General features: G+C 45.3%; 2 protein-coding genes across 2 annotated transcripts in view; one reads left to right on the forward strand and one right to left on the reverse strand.

Moving 5' to 3' along the window:
• FANCM (FA complementation group M) overlaps nucleotides 1-2,677 on the reverse strand; it is a 103,558-nt gene extending 100,881 nt beyond the window's left edge. The window contains exon 1 of the mRNA XM_067463152.1: nucleotides 2,209-2,677. Coding sequence (XP_067319253.1) covers nucleotides 2,209-2,641 — 433 coding nt within the window. The 5' untranslated portion in view covers nucleotides 2,642-2,677. The remainder of the gene's footprint in view (nucleotides 1-2,208) is intronic.
• A 907-nt stretch (nucleotides 2,678-3,584) lies between these two features.
• On the forward strand, nucleotides 3,585-20,616 carry FKBP3 (FKBP prolyl isomerase 3). The gene is made up of 7 exons (XM_060787881.2): nucleotides 3,585-3,765; nucleotides 8,645-8,746; nucleotides 11,110-11,217; nucleotides 14,029-14,164; nucleotides 16,604-16,671; nucleotides 19,991-20,088; nucleotides 20,403-20,616. The coding sequence occupies exons 1-7, from the start codon at nucleotides 3,664-3,666 to the stop codon at nucleotides 20,455-20,457; spliced, it is 669 nt and encodes a 222-aa protein (XP_060643864.2). The 5' UTR covers nucleotides 3,585-3,663; the 3' UTR covers nucleotides 20,458-20,616.
• The last annotated feature ends 33 nt before the right edge of the window (nucleotides 20,617-20,649 follow it).

A 20,649-nucleotide genomic window follows, 5' to 3' on the forward strand; every position in this document is an offset into this window, starting at 1 on the left:
GAGTTCCCCTGATGAACAGCCCTCTCTCTATAAATAGAATCCTAGAATCCAAGAGTTGGAAGAGACCTCCTGGGCCTTCATCCAGTCCAACCCCATTCTGCCAAGAAGCAGGAATATTGCATTCAAATCACCCCTGACAGATGGCCATGCAGCCCCTGTTTCAAAACCTCCTCCACACTCCCTCCTGGGGCAGAGAGTTCCCCTGATGAACAGCCCTCTCTCTATAAATAGAATCATAGAATCCTAGAGTTGGAAGAGACCTCCTGGGCCTTCATCCAGTCCAACCCCATTCTGCCAAGAAGCAGGAATATTGCATTCAAATCACCCCTGACAGATGGCCATGCAGCCCCTGTTTCAAAACCTCCTCCACACTCCCTCCTGGGGCAGAGAGTTCCCCTGATGAACAGCCCTCTCTCTATAAATAGAATAATAGAATCCTACAGTTGGAAGAGACCTCCTGGGCCATCATCCAGTCCAACCCCATTCTGCCAAGAAGCAGGAATATTGCATTCAAATCACCCCCGACAGATGGCCATCCAGCCCCTGTTTCAAAACCTCCTCCACACTCCCTCCTGGGGAAGAGAGTTCCCCTGATGAACAGCCCTCTCTCTATAAATAGAATAATAGAATCCTACAGTTGGAAGAGACCTCCTGGGCCATCATCCAGTCCAACCCCATTCTGCCAAGAAGCAGGAATATTGCATTCAAATCACCCCCGACAGATGGCCATCCAGCCCCTGTTTCAAAACCTCCTCCACACTCCCTCCTGGGGCAGAGAGTTCCCCTGATGAACAGCCCTCTCTCTATAAATAGAATCATAGAATCCTAGAGTTGGAAGAGACCTCCTGGGCCATCATCCAGTCCAACCCCATTCTGCCAAGAAGCAGGAATATTGCATTCAAATCACCCCTGACAGATGGCCATGCAGCCCCTGTTTCAAAACCTCTTCCTCACTCCCTCCTGGGGCAGAGAGTTCCTGTGATGAACAGCCCTCTCTCTATAAATAGAATCCTAGAATCCTAGAGTTGGAAGAGACCTCCTGGGCCATCATCCAGTCCAACCCCATTCTGCCAAGAAGCAGGAATATTGCATTCAAAGTACCCCTGACAGATGGCCATCTGCAATGGGCTATGGCTGTGAGGCATTGTGGGGGTTGAAGGGTTCTGGCCCAAGTTACCAATCCGAACGTATCTCTGCCTATCAGCCCGCCAGCACCCTAAGATCTTCTGGTGAGGCCCTGCTCTCTATCCCGCCTACTTCACAGGTGCGGCTGGCGGGGACAAGAAGGGACAGGGCCTTTTCTGTGGTGGCCCCCCGGCTGTGGAACGCCCTTCCTATGGAGGTAAGATCAGCCCCCTCGCTAATGGTGTTCCGAAGAAGATTAAAAACTTGGATGTTTGAACGGGCATTCGGTTAATCAGTGCAATGAATGTGATGATTACAGGAATGGAAATTTGGACGACGGATTGGATCACGACACTAGTTATGAGATGCATTGCGTTGTCTATTGTTGTGTTAATATTGTATATTATGCTTTTATGGTTTTAAATTGTATATCGTTGATTGATTCTTATCCTTGTTGTAAACCGCCTTGAGTCGCCTGTTGGGCTGAGAAACTGCGGTATACAAGTAAAGTAAATAAAGTAAATGAATAAATAATAGTAATAATAATAATTTACACTTTTAAACAGAGGCTGAATGGCCATCTGTCAGGGGTGCTTTGATTGTATTTTTCCTACACGGGCTTAAGCGGCCGAGGAGGGAAAGGTAATAGAATCCTAGAATCCTAGAGTGGGAAGAGACCTCCTGGGCCATCATCCAGTCCAACCCAAGAAGCAGGAATATTGCATTCAAATCACCCCTGACAGATGGCCATCTAGCCTCTACTTAATAATAATAATAATAACAATAATAGAATCCTAGAGTTGGAAGAGACCTCCTGGGTCATCCAGTCCAACCCCATTCTGCCAAGAAGCAGGAATATTGCATTCAAAGCACCCCTGACAGATGGCCATCCAGCCTCTGCTTAATAATAATAATAATAATAATAGAATCCTAGAGTTGGAAGAGACCTCCTGGGTCATCCAGTCCAACCCCATTCTGCCAAGAAGCAGGAATATTGCATTCAAAGCACTCCTGACAGATGGCCATCTGCAATGGGCTAGGGCTGTGAGGCATTGTGGGAGTTGTAGGGCCTGATGTACGCACCGGTGACGTGTGCGGCGTCTTCCTTGGGGAGTCCCATGAGCCTGGCGCATGCGCGGCGCTGCTGTGCGACGAGGGGCCGTGTGGGGGCCAGGAAGAGGGCCTTCCCTGCGGGGAACCAGCGGGAGAAGTTGTGGAGCACGGCGGCCGCCACCAGCGTCTTGCCCAGGCCCGTGGGCAGGCACAGCAGCGTGTTGCCCTCCAGCGCCGCACGCACCGCCCGCACCTGGTAGGGGCGCCTCTCCAGGCCGGGACCACCCGGGAACAGCCACAGGCGCCCCGCCGGGCCGCTCACGAAGCCCCCCGGCCGCGCCTCCGCCTCCGCCTCGCACGCCGCCAACGCCAGCGCCTCATCCTCGTCCTCGTCGTCGGGATCGGGGCGGGCGCCCCAGGCCTCAAACAGCGTCGCCTGCCGCCCGCCTGACGCCTTCATCATGACGCTTTCCTCTCAGCCGCCGCCATCTTGGACGCAGGGGAAGCTCCGGCATCGAAAATACGCGCCTCGTGCTCTGATTGGTTCGCGAGTGAGACCGGGGGCGTGGCTTCGCTCTTCCTACTCCGCTTATTGGCCGCTCTTCCAGTGCGCCGATTGGCTCCAGCGTATACTTTGCCCTCATTGGTTGTGAGCTGGTAAATAAGGCTCCGCCCGTTGACTTAGATGAAACCTCTCCCACTGCGCTGATTGGCTCGAGTTTGTGCTCCGCCCTGATTGGCTGTGGGGTTGTGGATAAGGCTCCGCCCAGCGGCTGTGACAAAATCTTTCCCACTGTCCTGATTGGCTTAAATGCGCGCTCCGTTCTGATTGGCTGTGGGGTTTTGGCTAAGGCTCCGCCCAGCGGGTGTGACAAAATCACTCCCGCTGTCCTGATTGGCTCAAGTGTGCGCTCCGCCCTGATTGGCTGTGGGGCGGTGAATAAGGCTCCGCCCAGCGCCTGCGACAAAATCACTCTCAGTGTCGTGATTGGCTCAAATGTGCGCTCCGCCCTGATTGATGGCACGACGGCTGGTGGGTAAGGCAACGCCTCGAACGCTGATTGGTTGTAACGCTTACCTCAGCTCTTCACATCAAGGGAGCAACTCTGTAGCAGGCGTGGGCCAACTTGGGCCTTCCCTCCAGATATTTTGGACTCCAACTCCCACAATTCCTAGCAGCCGGTGGGAGCGGAAGTGCAAAACACCGGGAGGGAAGGCCCGAGTAGGCCCATACTTTCATAGGATACTTCTGCACTTCTGGGACTACATTACCCAGGCTGCCTCGCGCGCGCTTTCAGGAAGTCCCGCCTATGTCTAAATCTCATTGGGCAGTTTCCTTTCCCTTGAGGGGAAGGTTATTGACGGGCACGGCGTTGCTCCAATAGGAAGCGCCCGTTCCCCAAGGCATCCTGGGAATTGTAGTCCGGGCTCCGTGAGGGGAAAGCGGGCAGGGAGGCTCTGGCGGAGGCGGCGGAGGGCGAAGCCATGGAGTCCCCGGCGCGGCCGTGGAGCCCCGAGCAGCTTCGGAGCGAAGAGCTGCCCAAGAGGGACCTGGTCCGCTTCCTCCAGGAACAGGCCGCCCACCGGGTGAGACGCGTGTCAGCTCATTCAGACGTGCAAACGCGGGCAGGGGGGCGGGGCAGCGAGGGGAGGGGAGGGAGGGCCCGCCTCTTTCTCTCTCTCTCTCTCTCCTGGAGTATTCGAGCGTATTACCACAAATACATAAATTAATAAGAATACTAAATAATAATATATAAACAATAAGTCTGTAAATAATCATTGTAATAAATAATATATTTTCAATCAATATGAATGGTCTATAAATAAGAACAATGAATTGATAAGTAATAAATAACTATCAATTTCATCTTCTATATAGAAGATAGAATTGACCTCACTCCACAGCAAGTAAAAAAGCACTTTAAAGAAATAGGTAAATCCAATTAGGTAAGAAGATAAGCAGGAGCAAAAATAGTCCAGGGTATAGTCCACACTTCTCTAATATAATTCAGCAAACCGGGAAACATTAATCCAAGGCATGAATAGGCATTCATACAATCAAAGAATTCAAATCATGAAACAAGGATAATAATATCGAGGATTGTTTTGACGGTGTGGTGAATGAATTAGAACCAGACCTCCTGAGGAGTGAGGTGGAATGGGCCTTAAGAAGCATTGCTAACAACAAGGCAGCAGGAGACGACGGGATCCCAGCTGAACTGCTGGCAAGGACCTAACAGAAGCTGAAGAGATCAAGAGAAGATGGCGAGACTATACAGAAGATCTGTATAGGAAGGATAATAATATCGAGGATAGTTTTGACGGTGTGGTGAATGAATTAGAACCAGACCTCCTGAGGAGTGAGGTTGAACGGGCCTTAAGAAGCATTGCTAACAACAAGGCAGCAGGAGACGACGGGATCCCAGCTGAACTGCTGGCAAGGACCTAACACAAGCTGAAGAGATCAAGAGAAGGTGGCGAGACTATACAGAATATCTGTATAGGAAGGATAATAATATCGAGGATAGTTTTGACGGTGTGGGGAGTGAATTAGAACCAGACATCCTGAGGAGTGAGGTGGAATGGGCCTTAAGAAGCATTGCTAACAACAAGGCAGCAGGAAACGACGGTATCCTAGCTGAACTGCTGGCAAGGACCTAACAGAAGCTGAAGAGATCAAGAGAAGATGGCGAGACTATACAGAAGATCTGTATAGGAATGATAATAATATCGAGGATAGTTTTGACGGTGTGGTGAATGAATTAGAACCAGACATCCTGAGGAGTGAGGTGGAATGGGCCTTAAGAAGCATTGCTAACAACAAGGCAGCAGGAGACGACGGTATCCTAGCTGAACTGCTGGCAAGGACCTAACAGAAGCTGAAGAGATCAAGAGAAGATGGCGAGACTATACAGAAGATCTGTATAGGAATGATAATAATATCGAGGATAGTTTTGACGGTGTGGTGAATGAATTAGAACCAGACATCCTGAGGAGTGAGGTGGAATGGGCCTTAAGAAGCATTGCTAACAACAAGGCAGCAGGAGACGACGGTATCCTAGCTGAACTGCTGGCAAGGACCTAACAGAAGCTGAAGAGATCAAGAGAAGATGGCGAGACTATACAGAAGACCTGTATAGGAAGGATAATAATATCGAGGATAGTTTTGACGGTGTGGTGAATGAATTAGAACCAGACCTCCTGAGGAGTGAGGTGGAATGGGCCTTGAGAAGCATTGCTAACAACAAGGCAGCAGGAGACGACGGGATCCCAGCTGAACTGCTGGCAAGGACCTAACAGAAGCTGAAGAGATCAAGAGAAGATGGCGAGACTATACAGAAGATCTGTATAGGAAGGATAATAATATCGAGGAGAGTTTTGACGGTGTGGTGAATGAATTAGAACCAGACCTCCTGAGGAGTGAGGTGGAATGGGCCTTGAGAAGCATTGCTAACAACAAGGCAGCAGGAGACGACGGGATCCCAGCTGAACTGCTGGCAAGGACCTAACAGAAGCTGAAGAGATCAAGAGAAGATGGCGAGACTATACAGAAGATCTGTATAGGAAGGATAATAATATCGAGGAGAGTTTTGACGGTGTGGTGAATGAATTAGAACCAGACATCCTGAGGAGTGAGGTGGAATGGGCCTTAAGAAGCATTGCTAACAACAAGGCAGCAGGAGATGATGGGATCCTAGCTGAACTGCTGGCAAGGACCTAATAGAAGCTGAAGAGATCAAGAGAAGATGGCGAGACTACAGAAGATCTGTATAGGAAGGATAATAATATCGAGGATAGTTTTGACGGTGTGGTGAATGAATTAGAACCAGACATCCTGAGGAGTGAGGTGGAATGGGCCTTAAGAAGCATTGCTAACAACAAGGCAGCAGGAGACGACGGGATCCCAGCTGAACTGCTGGCAAGGACCTAACAGAAGCTGAAGAGATCAAGAGAAGATGGCGAGACTATACAGAAGATCTGTATAGGAAGGATAATAATATCGAGGAGAGTTTTGACGGTGTGGTGAATGAATTAGAACCAGACCTCCTGAGGAGTGAGGTGGAATGGGCCTTGAGAAGCATTGCTAACAACAAGGCAGCAGGAGACGACGGGATCCCAGCTGAACTGCTGGCAAGGACCTAACAGAAGCTGAAGAGATCAAGAGAAGATGGCGAGACTATACAGAAGATCTGTATAGGAAGGATAATAATATCGAGGAGAGTTTTGACGGTGTGGTGAATGAATTAGAACCAGACCTCCTGAGGAGTGAGGTGGAATGGGCCTTGAGAAGCATTGCTAACAACAAGGCAGCAGGAGACGACGGGATCCCAGCTGAACTGCTGGCAAGGACCTAACAGAAGCTGAAGAGATCAAGAGAAGATGGCGAGACTATACAGAAGATCTGTATAGGAAGGATAATAATATCGAGGAGAGTTTTCACAGTGTGGTGAATGAATTAGAACCAGACTTCCTGAGGAGTGAGGTGGAATGGGCCTTAAGAAGCATTGCTAACAACAAGGCAGCAGGAGACGACGGGATCCCAGCTGAACTGTTTAAAATCTTAAAAGATGATGCTGTCAAGGCGATGCATGCCATTTGCCAGCAAATATGGAAAACACAAGAATGGCCATCATGTCAGAGTTTTTTATTATTTAGATCATTTCTTAAGTGAAAAATGGGTAAGTGATAAATAAATATAAATAATAAGTCTGTAAATAATAACTGTAATAAATAATATATTTAAAAAAAATATGAATGGTCTATAAATAACAATAATGAATTGATAAATAATAAAAATAAATAATAACTATTCTATCATATATATATATATATATATATATATGTTCGTTTTGAGTGACATCATAACTCAAAATCTGCTGGACGAATTGCCACCAGATTTGGTCACAAGGCACCTACTAACCCATGGAGTGACCATCACTCAGAAAAAAGAAAAGATTTTGTCTTTTGGGAGTTGTAGTTTTCCTGGGATTTATAGTTCACCTACAATCAAGGAGCATTCTGAACTCCACCAACGATGGAATTGAACCAAACCTGGCTCACAGAACTCTCACGACCAACAGAAAACACTAGAAGGGTTTGGTGGGCATTGCCCTTGAGTTTGAGAGTTGTAGTTCACCTGCAAACAGAGAGCACTGTGGACTCAAGCAATGATGAATCTGGACCAAATTTGGCACGAATATTCCATATGCCCAAATATGAACAGAGATGGAGTTTGGGGGAAATAGACCTTGACATTTGGGATTTGTACTTACTGGGATTTATAGTTCACCTACAATCAAAGAGCATTCTGAACTCCACCAATGATGGAATTGAACCAAACATGGCATACAGGACTTCCATGTCCAACTGAAAACACTGGAAGGGTTTGGTGGGCATTGACCTTGAGTTTGGGAGATGTAGTTCACGTACATCCAGGGAGCACTGTGGGCTCAAACAATGATGGATCTGGACCAAACTTGACACAAAAATTCCATATGCCTAAATATGAACACAGATGGAGTTTGGAGGAAATAGACCTTGACGTTTGGGATTTGTAGTTACTGGGATTTATAGTTCACCTACAATCAAAGAGCATTCTGAACTCCACCAACGATGGAATTAAACCAAACTTGGCACACAGTTCTTCCATGACCAACATAAAACACTGGAAGGCATTCACCTTGAGTTTGGGAGTTGTAGTTCACCAACACCCACAGAGAGCACTGTGGACTCAAACAAGGATGGATCTGGACCAAATTTGGCACAAATACTCAATATACCAATATGTGAACACTGGTGGAGTTTGGGGGAAATGGACCTTGGCATTTGGGAGTTGTAGTTGCTGGGATTTATAGTTCACCTGCAATCACAGAGCATTCTGAACCCCACCAACAATAGAATTGGGTGAAACCTCCCACACAGAACACCCATGTGGGCCACAGCAACGCGTGGCAGGGGATAGCTAGTACTATATAAAATTATACATAATAATAAATAATAGTCTATAAATAATACTCTGGCATAGACTGGTCCATGAGGTCATGAAGACTCAGAAGTGACCAAATGAACAAACAACAACAACAAATAATACTTGTGGTCAGCAAAGAATGCATTCCAAACGTCAGAAAAAATCTCAAAAGCAAACCCAATGGAGGAAATACCACCAAGGCCATAAACTCCTGGGCCATACCTGTCAATAAGATACACTGCTGGCATCATAAACTGGATGCAGGCAGAACTGGACAATTTGGACAGAACACAAGAAAGCCAAGAACCTGCTTTAATTGAAGTCAATAATCAGAAACTTCTCAAAGCACAGCAGACAAAGAACCAGTACAAGAAAACTGCACTATAAACCAAGTTTGCCCGTGCTTGATTTAGAGGCTGTGCATTGGAATGTTTTGTGCCCAAAGGCACATTGCTCTTCACATTGCTTTCCCCATGTCTGATTTTTGTTTTCTTTCAGTTCCTTGCAGAACACAAACTCCTTGGGCAGATTAAAAATGTGGCCAAGACGGCCAGCAAGGACCAGCTGATCACCGCTTATAACCAGCTCTTTGAAACAAAGGTAAGGTGCCTCTCCCTTAGGAGTGTGTCTTCCTGACAGAACTGTGGGGATGTACAAGGCTCATCTACATATGAGGCAAGGCCTTGATTTCTGTGTACATGGGAGTGGGCAGAGGTGGTCCTTTCCATGTGCAGCTGGCCCTCCACATTGGCCAGCTTGACTTTTTTGGGTTCGAACTGAAGGAGAAAAGTTTACAAGAACTTTGTGATGGTGAGTCATGAAATCTGCTGCCGCCTGTGAATCCAGTGGAGTGTCCTTCCTTCTATGAAGGTTTTGCCCATCCCCTCCAAACACTCCACCTGGTCATGCCCAGCACTTTTAATTTTAATTGTTACATTTGGCCCGGCCATTGTTTTTAATTGTGTCATTGTGTGTTGTCAATGTTATTGCTTATTTTTTCTGAGTTGTTGCTGTTGTTTTTACTATTGTATTTGGGCTCGGCCTCTTGTCCTTCGGGAAATGGTACCGGGGTACTAATAAAGGATTATTATTATTATTATTATTATTATTATTATTATTATTATTTTGAAGCAGAGGCTGAATGGCCATCTGTTGGGAGGGCTTGGGTGGTGTCTTCATTGGCAGAATTTATTTATTTATTTATTTCGGTTACTTCTACCCCGCCCTTCTCACCCCGAAGGGGACTCAGGGCGGCTTACAAAGGCACAATTCGATGCCGGCGTCATATAACAGTAGTAAACAAATAGCAGCAATTAACAATTAAACAACAGTTCCTGCATTACAATAATAAAACCAATACAAACGCAATTACTCCTCATAGATGGTCAGCGTTCGCTATCTCATAGTCCAAATTCCAATTCCACATTGTCAGTCCTGTCAGTCCTAATTGTCTGATTGTCCTTATCTAGTTGTCAGATTGCCCGACAACCACGTCTTTACTTTCCTCCTGAAGGAGAGGAGGGATGTTGATGCTCTAATTTCCCCCAGGAGTGAGTTCCACAGGTGAGGGGCCACCACCTAGAAGGCCCTGCTCCTTCTGGGCCTAACATAGAATCATAGAATCAAAGAGTTGGAAGAGACCTCATGGGCCATCCAGTCCAACCCCATTCTGCCAAGAAGCAGGAATTGCATTCAAATCACCCCTGACAGATGGCCATCCAGCCTCTGCTTAAAAGCTTCCAAAGAAGGAGCCTCCACCACACTCCGGGGCAGAGAGTTCCACTGCTGAACGGCTCTCACAGTCAGGAAGTTCTTCCTCATGTTCAGATGGAATCTCCTCTCTTGTAGTTTGAAGCCATTGTTCCATTGCGTCCTAGTCTCCAAGGAAGCAGAAGACAAGCTTGCTCCCTCCTCCTCCCTGTGGCTTCCTCTCACATATTTATACATGGCTATCATATCTCCTCTCAGCCTTCTCTTCTTCAGGCTAAACATGCCCAGTTCCCTAAGCCGCTCCTCATAGGGCTTGTTCTCCAGACCCTTGATCATTTTAGTCGCCCTCCTCTGGACACATTCCAGCTTAGAGTCAATATCTCTCTTGAATTGTGGTGCCCAGAATTGGACACAATATTCCAGATGTGGTCTAACCAAAGCAGAATAGAGGGGTAGCATTACTTCCTTAGATCTAGACACTAGGCTCCTATTGATGCAGGCCAACATCCCATTGGCTTTATTTGCCGCTACATCACATTCCTGGCTCATGTTTAACTTGTTGTCCACGAGGACTTCAAGATCTTTTTCACACGTACTGCTCTCGAGCCAGGCGTCACCCATTCTGTATCTTTGCATTTCATTTTTTCTGCCAAAGTGGAGTATCTTGCATTTGTCACTGTTGAACTTCATTTTGTTAGTTTTGGCCCATCATCTCTCTAATCTGTCAAGATCGTTTTGAATTCTGCTTCTGTCCTCTGGACTATTGGCTATCCCTCCCAATTTGGTGTCATCTGCAAAGTTGATGATCCTGCCTTCTAGCCCTTCGTCTAAGTCGTTAATAAAGATGTTGAACAGGACCGGGCCCAGGACAGAACCCTGCAGGAGCTCACCTCGCTTCCCGGATTCAAACCGCCAACCTTTCAGTCAGCAAGTTCAGCAGCTCAGTGATTTAACCCGCTGCACCACCAGGCGCTCCTGACAACAATAACAACATTAATAATAATAGCCCTGTCTGGATGTTTACGTGGCTGCTGCAGACTTGGAAGGCATGGAGACTGTCTCTCCACAGACATTCCTCAGCCTGATCATAACCTGGACTTGCCTCCTAGGGATGCCATGGGATGATTGCATTGAGATAATCTGACAGATTTGTCCAGTGTCCAAGCACACAAGCACGGCACTAAGGGTGACACTAGGCTCTTTAATGGCAAGGCATTGCCTCATGCTCATGGTGGGTGCCTTTCCCTCCCCAGAGTTTCAAGGGCAGCGAGAGCCCAGAGGAGCTGGCGGAGCAGGTGAAGAGCGTCAAGCTGGACGAAGGCAAAGCCAAAGAGGCCAAGCAGGAGGAGGCCATCGATGAGGTGAGTCCAGAAAGAAGAAGGATGGAGGGAAGGAAGGAGAGGGTTAGCAGCTCCATCAAGGCCAAGGAGGGCTGCTTACAAGTTGTGGAAGTCCTTGAGGTCCACACCTTTTGTTCAGAGCTAGATTATTCTCAATTTTAAAAAATATTTTTAAAGTGCATTTTTAGATACATAAAAAGTGGTGGAACAATTAGGTAGGGACAAGAAAGTGTGGGAAATAGAGGGGAGATAGAAGGGAGGTTGGGAATGGGGGGGGGGGGGTGTGCCTCACTCTTACATACACACTCATTCAGTTGGGGCAATGGGGGGGGTTTGGTGGGTTCCAGGAGGTACTTCCAAGTTGCACTGGGATAGCTCTTGAGAACCTCTTTCTTCAAATTGGTGACTCTTGTTTCTTGAAAAGTGAGGGAAGATCGAATGTTCTATAAACTTTGTCATTTTTAATCAACTGGTAATTGTCTTATGAACAAGGCATACATATTTATCTTTTATCGTTGTTATTGTAACTTTAGTATGGGCCCTTATTATTATTCTTTATTTTGTAATTGATGTTCCTGTTGATTATGCTCTTTTCTCCTCATCTAAAAATAGAAGAAAATTTGTCCAATTTGTTGTTTTTGACTTATTATTGCTATTAGATATCCTTTGTGTAAGAGGGTCCATTATTGCCTTATTGTGAATTGTCTTTTATATGTTGTACACCGCCGTGAGTCGCCCTAGGGCTGAGAACGGCGGTCAACAAATGCAGCAAATAAATAAATAAATAATTGTTTGTGTTAGTGTCCATATCAAAGTCGGTGATGCCTAGTAGTAGATATTCTGGTTTTAGTTCAAATTTGATTTTTAAGATTGCTTCTATTTTTTTATGAATTTGTCTCCAAAAGGATTTGACCTTTTTACATCTCAACCACATATGGATGAAGTCTCCCTTATTTTTCCTACACTTCCAACACTTGCCAATATTTTTCCTTTTGTTAATCTTTGATAGTATGTCAGGTGTTAGATACCATCGGTAAAATAATTTATACCAATTTTCTTTGTAATAGGTTGAATAAGTGAATTTTAGTTTTCTCGACCATACATCTTCCCATTCAACTAAACTTACTGTACGTCCAATGTCCCTGGCCCATTTTATCATGTTGTCCTTTACACGTTCTTTCTCTGTTAACCAACATAATAGCTGCTGGTAAATTATCTTAATTAATTTGGTGTCAGTTTTGAGAACCTTATCCCAAAAGGTTTCCTTGCTGTCGAAGCCTAGCTTTTGATCAGTTTTAAAGATCTTTATTTGATAATAGTGAAACCAAGATAGGAATGGATCGTATAGCTTAAGTTCATCCTGCGTTTTTAAAAGCTAGTTTATTCTCAGTTTGGCTGGGAAAATATATGCATACTGTTCTTGTAGTTGTAAGGGCCGCTGTCCGGAGAGGGTGGTTGTGTTCATAGAAGTCCATGGGCTGCATAATAATAATAATAATAATAATAATAATAATAATAATAATAATACTGCAAAAGGCCAACTTACTTGGATATGCACGCATCATTCAAAAATAAATCACACATTCCTAGACACTTCGGAAGTGTTCGACTTGTGATTTTGTGATACGAAATCCAGCATTTAGATCTCGTTTGCTGTGACATACTGGGTTTTTGTGTCAGAATAATAATAATAATAATAATAATAATAATAATACTTATTTATCGCGTCAGGTGCAAACCAAATGGTTGTATTGCATTTCTTAACAAACAAACAAACAAAACACAGAATTTGCAAGCTTGGTAGTTGATTAAATGTCCTTTGACCAGTATCTGGCCCCTTGGAGTGTCTCTGGTGTTGCCGCAAGGAGGTCCTCCATGGTGCATGTGGCAAGGCTCAGGGTGCATTGCAGCAGGTGGTCAGTGGTTTGCTCTTCTCCACACTCGCATGTCGAGGATTCCACTTTGTGGCCCCATTTCTCAAGGTTGGCTCTGCATCTCGTGGTGCCAGAACGCAGTCTGTTCAGTGCCTTCCAAGTCGCCCCGTCTTCTGTGTGCCCAGGGGGGAGTCTCTTGTTTGGTATCAGCCATCGATTGAGGTTCTGGGTTTGAGCCTGCCACTTTTGGACTCTTGCTTGCTGAGGTGTTCCAGAGAGTGTCTCTGTAGATCTTAGAAAACTATTTCTAGATTTAAGTCGTTGACGTGCTGGTTGATACCCAAACAAGGGATGAGCTGGAGATGTCTCTGCCTTGGTCCTTTCACTATTGGCTGCTACTTCCCGGCGGATGTCAGGTGGTGCAATACCGGCTAAGCAGTGTAATTTCTTGTAAGCCACTCTGAGTCCCCTTCGGAGTGAGAAGGACGGCATAGAAATGTTGTAAATAATAAATAAACAATGGTATAGTACAATATAGTAATATATAATACTGATATTGTACTATGCTAATAATGTAATATATTGTATTTATTTATATCTTTTAAGCCGCTCCGAGTCCCCTTCAGGGTAAGAAGGACGGCATATAAATGTCGTAAATAATAAATAAATAATGGTATAGTACAATACTGTACGTAATGTCAGGGGACTACCTTTACCTTTACAATATAATATTGATATTGTACTATGAAAATAATGTAATATATTGTATGTATTTATATCTTGTAAGCCGCTCACCCCTTCGTGGTGAGAAGGATGACATATAAATGTCATAAATAAATATCTATAAATCTGACTTGGTTCCATGCCTGAGTCTCCATGTCCAGAATTTGAACCCAGTGCTTTTGAAACAGTGGAGGAATGGATGTGTCAGTGCTCAGTTGTGTCCCTCCCCTTCCAGGGCCCTCCAAAGTACACCAAGTCGGTCCTGAAGAAGGGGGATAAAGTCAACTTCCCCAAAAAAGGCGACGTTGTCCACTGCTGGTACACGGGGAAGCTTCAGGACGGAACCGTCTTTGACAGCAACATTCAGACAAGTAAGTAAGTGCTCAGAACAGGGCCAATGGCCTTTCAGTGGCGAAGAGCTGCAGAAAGGGCATTTTCCTGGTTGTTTACTTCTCTTCTCCTCCCTTTTTTGCCATTTCAATTCAAATTTTAGTGTATAGATAAAGAGGTTTCCACTTTTCAAAGTGTGCCCGGTGACATCTCCTTCAACAAAGCTGTTAACTTGCCCAATTTGGTTAGTTCCTACATCTTTGCTGCCTAGGTTTCTGTAGTTGGCGATTATTTCACTCTGTTGCACTCCAGGACGGGAAAGCCCTCTGAGTTTAAACACCACACCGTTGGATGGAGAACAATCCTTTTATTGAAGATAATTAAAAAGCAATAAAGTAAAAAAGCACTTTAAAGAAATAGGTAAATCCAATTAGGTAGGAAGATAAGCAGGAACAAAGTAGTCCAGGGTAATACTCCAGCAAAATCCATAAAAACAAAGTCAAAACTTGCCAAAAAAATGCAAGAAGTCAGGAAACATGAACTGAAGGCAGGAATTGTTGTTGTTCATTCGTTCAGTCGTTGCCAACTCTTCGTGACTTAATGGACCAGTCCACGCCAGAGCTCCCTGTTGGTTGTCACCACCCCCACCTTGCCCTTGGTTGGCCCCTCTTCCTTTTTCCTTCCATTTCCCCCAGCATCATTGTCTTCTCTAAGCTTTCCTGTCTTCTCATGATGTAGCCAAAGGACTTCATCTTGGCCTCTACTATTTTTCCCTCCAATGATCAGTCAGGCTTTAGTTCTTGAAGTATGGACTGGTTGGATCTTCTCGCTGTCTAAGGCACTCTCAGCTTTCCTCCAGCACCACAGTTCAAAGGCATGAATATAGAGCATAAAATCCAAGACTCAAAACTATGAAACAAAGGCACTCAAAACATGAATTTCCCAAGCAAAACTTCCATGAGCAAGAATGAGATCTTGACTTGGTTCCAAACGATGCTTCATCTGACTACATGTCCTGTACTTTTATCTCCTCGTTAGCTAAGTCTTTAGCATTCAGAACTTGATTCCGTTTTAATTGAGAATTTCTTATCTTTTTCTCTCGGAGCCTGGCAGAACACCGAAGCCATTGTTCATCTCTCCTGTTTTGACTAATCTCTTTCCGTCTATCTATTTGCTCATTAGTTTCTGCAGCTGGGTCAGGTGTCGAGCTGTTTTCATGTTCCTTATCGTGGGAACTCCCTGGTAACAATTCAGGGAGCACACCATCATCCCCACACCTGTTGCAACTCAGAGTAAGCTTCACCTTGCTTCCAGACACCACCACACAAGAGCTGTAGATTTATAGTTTATTGAGGAAAAAATCCAAGTCAAAATAAAGAATAAGCATTGCAAAGTTCCAAAGATTAAGGTTAAATGCAGAATATTGTTCCAAAGATCTTCAGGTAAAAGCAAGGAGACACAATCCTATTGACAAAGTTCAAACCAGAGTCCCAGGTACAAGCAATGAAACAATTGCCCCATGACTCACAGTGCAATAAATCCCAAGCGTACTGCTTTCCAGGCTAAGATTATTCCATGAAGCTTTCAGGCTGATAAGCTACGTTGAACTGACACTTTCCCTTGGTTTGCAAGAAGCCTAAATACCTTTCTAACATGAGAACATTACATGAAATCATTGCGATGACCTTTCACCGAGCTGGTCTCTCGTCTGCCGACCAGGTGAGAACTCCACCCAACCCGGAGATCAAGACGAGCCTGTCGGGTCAGGTCACTGTCAAGGTTTTCAGTACTTTCAGTATCAGCGTGGGAATGAGGCGAATGCCTCCCCACCTCTTTGCTATCTCCTTTGTTAAAATTCCTTTCACTTGGGAACCGCTGTGTTGATGTTGACTCTGTACTGTCTGTGCTATCTGTGGGAGATCTGAGGCACAGAAAAGGAGCCAGGAGGCACAGAAAAAGAGCCAGGAATCTGAATCCCATCATCCTCATCATCACAGAACATCTTAGCCACAACACTCCTCGAGGACATTCTCATAGGACACTACACTTTGAACAGGGATCTCCTGGTCATTCTCTGCGTCAATATCACTGGCCAAACCATTGCCATCTTGAAACTTATTGACATCACTCCCCACATCCAACCCTCCTGATGCTGGAACACAGTCCCAGGCTGAGCTCCAACACAGTCTTTTCCAGCCCCATTGGGAGGACTGCCAATTCCTTGCGTCTAGGACAGCCATGGGCCAAATTTGGCCTTCCCTTCAGGTGTTTTGGACTTCAACTCCCACAATTCCTAACAGCCTACCGGCTGTTAGGAATTGTGAGAGTTGAAGTCCAAAACACCTGGAGGGAAGGCCAAAGTTGGCCCATGCCTGCTGTAGAATCAGGTCCAGGAAATGCAGCTGGGAAAGTGGGGACATTGAGGGGGCCAAATCTGTTGCAGGGCCCTCGGCCTCACCCTCTCCAATTTCCCTTCCCAGGTTCAAAGAAGAAGAAAGCTGCCAAGCCCCTGAGCTTCAAAGTCGGCGTCGGGAAAGTCATCCGCGGGGTAAGTGGGGGGGGGGGGGGGGCGTAATGGGAGGGGTCCTTAAGCATCTTTCACAGCTTCTGCTTGCAGTGCAGCTAAAAGGAACTTGGGCTCTAAAACGGTGCAGTGATGGCTAGTCTACACATCCCAACATACGTCCTGTCACATGTTTAATTGTAGCTGTTTTAATATATTTTTAACTATAGTTATTAAAGCTATGCGCCACTTTGGGTCTCGGTCCCAAAAATGAAGTAGAGGAGTAGTAGTAATACTACTACTACTGCAACTACTACTAATGATAATATTTCTGCATGTAAACTGCTTTAAATATTGGGTTGTTGTAGGTTTTTTCGCGCTATATGGCCATGGCCTAGAGGCATTCTCTCCTGACATTTCGCCTGCATCTATGACAAGCATCCTCAGAGGTAGTGAGGTCTGTCTGAACTAGAAAAAAGGGGGGTTCTATATATCTGTGCTCCAGACACTGCCAGGCAATCAAATGCTAATCAAGGTGATCAGTTGAAACATTCACACCTAGCACCAGCAGACAAGAGTCCTTTGTCCCACCCTGGTAATTCCACAGATAGATAGATAGATAGATAGACAGACAGACAGACAGACAGACAGACAGACAGACAGACAGACAGACACACACACACACACACACACACACACACACACACATATATATATATATATATATATATATATATATATATATAATGTTCCATTGCGTCCTAGTCTCCAGGGAAGCAGAACACAAGTTTGCTCCCTCCTCGCTATGAGATCCCCTCACATATTTATACATGGCCCTTCTCTTGTCTCCTCTCAGCCTTCTCTTCTTCAGGCTAAGCATGCCCAGTTCCTTAAGCCACTCCTCATAGGGCTTGTTCTCCAGACCCTTGATCATTTGAGTCTCCCTCCTCTGGACACATTCCAGCTTGTCAATATCTCTCTTGAATTGTGGTGCCCAGAATTGGACACAATATTCCAGGTGTGGTCTAACCAAGGCAGAATAGAGGGGTAGCATTACTTCCTTAGATCTAGACACTAGGCTCCTATTGATGCAGGCCAACATCCCATTGGCTTTTCTTTTTTTTTGCCGCCACATCACATTCCTGGCTCATGTTCACCTTCCTCCCCACGAGGACTCCAAGACCTTTTCCACACGTCCTGCTCTCGAGCCAGGCCTCATCGTCCCCCATTCTGTTTCTTTGCATTTCGTTTTTCCTGCCTAAGTGGAGTCTCTTGCATTTGTCCCTGTTGAACTTCATTTTGTTAGGTTTGGCCCATCATCTCTCTAATCTGTCAAGATGGTTTTGAATTCTGCTCCTGTCCTCTGGAGTCTTGGCTCTCCCTCCCAATTTGGTGTCGTCTGCAAACTTGATGATCCTGCCTTCTGACCCTTCATCTAAGTTATTAATAAAGATGTTGAACAGGACCGGGCCCAGGACGGAACCCTGCGGCACTCCACTTGTCTTTCGACATCACTATGTGGGTGTAATGCATAGTGGATTGTCATCAGTTTTCTTGTTTTTCTGTCCAGATGATCCAGCTCTGCTTGCGTCCAGTTCACAATCCCAGCCATGTCTCTAATGACGGGGATGGCCCAGGGGTTGAGAGCCCTGATTGTATTTCCGCCATTTAATTTGCTCTTCAAAACCTTTCTGACTCTTTGGACATATTCTTTGCTGACCACATTTTTCACTTGCCCATGCTTGATACTGTCCAACTGTAGTATAGCCACATATTTATAGGCTTGAGGCTGATTGCACTTTATGGTTTGTCCATTTGGCATCTCTATGCCCTCGCTGTGGGTAATTTTCCCTTTCTTTAATGCCACTGTGGCACATTTGTCTAGGCCAGTGATAGGCAACCTTTTGAGCTTGGAGTGTCAAAACTCACCAAAAAACTGAGCATAACTCAGGTGGGGTGTCACTTTGAGAAAAAAACTCAATATAACAAAAATATATTATTGTAATATATAACTGTATTTAATAAACCAAAAAACTTAATTATTTAACTTACCTGCTTTTTTCTATAATGCCATATATCTCGACATTCTAGAAAAATGCTGGTGCAGGAGCCAAGGATGAAATGTGTATGCAGCCGCATGAGGCCGCATGTCATCGAAAATGGCTATGCGTGTCAGTGCTGACACACGTGTCATAGGTTCACCATCATGGGTCTAGACCAGGGGTCCTCAAACTTTTTAAACAGAGGGCCAGTTCACAGTCCCTAAAACTGTTGGAGGGCCGGATTATAATTTGAAAAAAGCATAAAATGCTGAGCTGCTGAACTTGCTGACCGAAAGTTTGGTAGTTCGAATCCAGGGAGTGGGGTGAGCTTTGACTGATAGCTCCAGCTTCTGCCAACCTAGCAGTTTGAAAATATGCAAATGTGAGTAGATCAGTTCCAATTCGAGGAGCGGGGTGAGCTCCAGCTGATAGCTCCAGCTTCTGCCAACCTAGCAGTTTGAAAATATGCAAATGTGAGTAGATCAATAGGTACAGTAGAGCAGGGGTCCTCAAAACTTTTTAAACAGAGGGCCAGGTCACAGTCCCTAAAACTGTTGGAGGGCCGGATTATAATTTGAAAAAAGCATGAATGAGTTCCTATGCACACTGCACATATCTGATTTGTAATGCAAAAAACACTTTAAAACAATATAATTAAAATGAAGAACAATTATAACAAATATAAACTTACTAGTATTTCAATGGGAAATGCGGGCCTGCTTTTGGCTGATGAGATATTATTGCTGTTGTTGTTGTTGTTTGCTTTCAAGGAGTTTCAGACTTAGGTTGACCCTGAGTGAGGGCTGGGTAAATGACCTTGGAGGGCCGTATCCGGCCCTCGGGCCTTAGTTTGGGGACCCCTGGTCTAGGCCAAACTCCATATTGCTGTCAGTGCTGAAGATTCTGACTGTGTTGGTCAGTGTCTCGATTTCAGTTTCTGATTTTCCATAAAGCTTTAGATCATCCAGGTACAGTAAGTGGGAAATTTTGGGTGAAATTCTTGCTGTTTGGTAGCCTAAGTTTGTTTTCTATAGAATTACAATGATGAACCGCAGTGGTGACAGTGAGTCGCCCTGGAAAATTCCTCTCTTGATGTTAACAGTTCCATAGCTTTCGTTGCCCACAAACAACTCAGTTTTCTATTGTTTCATCGCATTTTCGGTGAACTTTCTAATATTTTCACAAACTCCGATGACATCTAGACATTTGATAATCCAACAATGTGGCAGTGAGTCAAATGCTTTCATTATTATTATTATTATTATTATTAATATTATTATTATTTGGAGTCCCTCCCATTGTTTTCCTCCCTGTTTCCCCAGTGGGATGAAGCCCTGCTGACGATGAGCAAAGGAGAGAAGGCTCACTTGGAGATCGAGCCGGAATGGGCTTACGGGAAGAAGGGGCAGCCGGACGCCAAGTATCCTTACCGAGGAGTCGGACTTAACAAGGGGAAGGGGCAGGAGAGGGGTTGTCTCGCTTTCCAAATATCCTGTTTACTCCTCCCTCCAGGTGTTTTGGACTCCAACTCCCACCATTCCTAACAGCCTCAGGCCCTTTCCTTTTCCCCCTCAGCCGCTTAAGCGGCTGAGGGGGAAAAAGAAAGGGCCTGAGGCTGTTAGGAATGGTGGGAGTTGGAGTCCAAAACACCTGGAGGGCTAAAGTTGGCAGATTTAGAAAACTCTGTTTACTACTTGGCATAAAACCATGTGCTCCTTAACCCCTGAACCTCAGGATCCCACCCAACGCAAAGCTCTTCTTTGAGGTTGAGCTGGTGGACATCGAGTGACCGGTCGCGTGACCCTCCTGATGGTGAGGAACCCCTTAAGTCCAGAAAAGAAGACAAATGTGGCCTTGCACTTACTTACACATTGCAATTGTGTGTGGGAGGGGGGCGCATAATTGCAGTTTCTGTACAGTCTCTGCTGAATTAAAAGTCTTGTTTATATATCGTTTTGTTCAGCTGTTCTGTGAGGCAGTA

The sequence above is a fragment of the Anolis sagrei genome, chromosome 1, assembly GCF_037176765.1.
Source record: "Anolis sagrei isolate rAnoSag1 chromosome 1, rAnoSag1.mat, whole genome shotgun sequence".
NCBI lineage: Eukaryota > Metazoa > Chordata > Lepidosauria > Squamata > Dactyloidae > Anolis > Anolis sagrei.

What these genes read in the sequence shown, in the direction of transcription:
- FKBP3 (XM_060787881.2), top strand. Translation starts at nt 3,664, where the DNA reads ATGGAGTCCCCGGCGCGGCCGTGGAGCCCCGAGCAGCTTCGGAGCGAA. An exon ending in TCGGGAAAGTCATCCGCGGG is followed by an intron (nt 16,672 to 19,990) that starts GTAAGTGGGGGG and finishes CTGTTTCCCCAG; the next exon opens with TGGGATGAAGCCCTGCTGAC. An exon ending in AAGGGGCAGCCGGACGCCAA is followed by an intron (nt 20,089 to 20,402) that starts GTATCCTTACCG and finishes CCTGAACCTCAG; the next exon opens with GATCCCACCCAACGCAAAGC.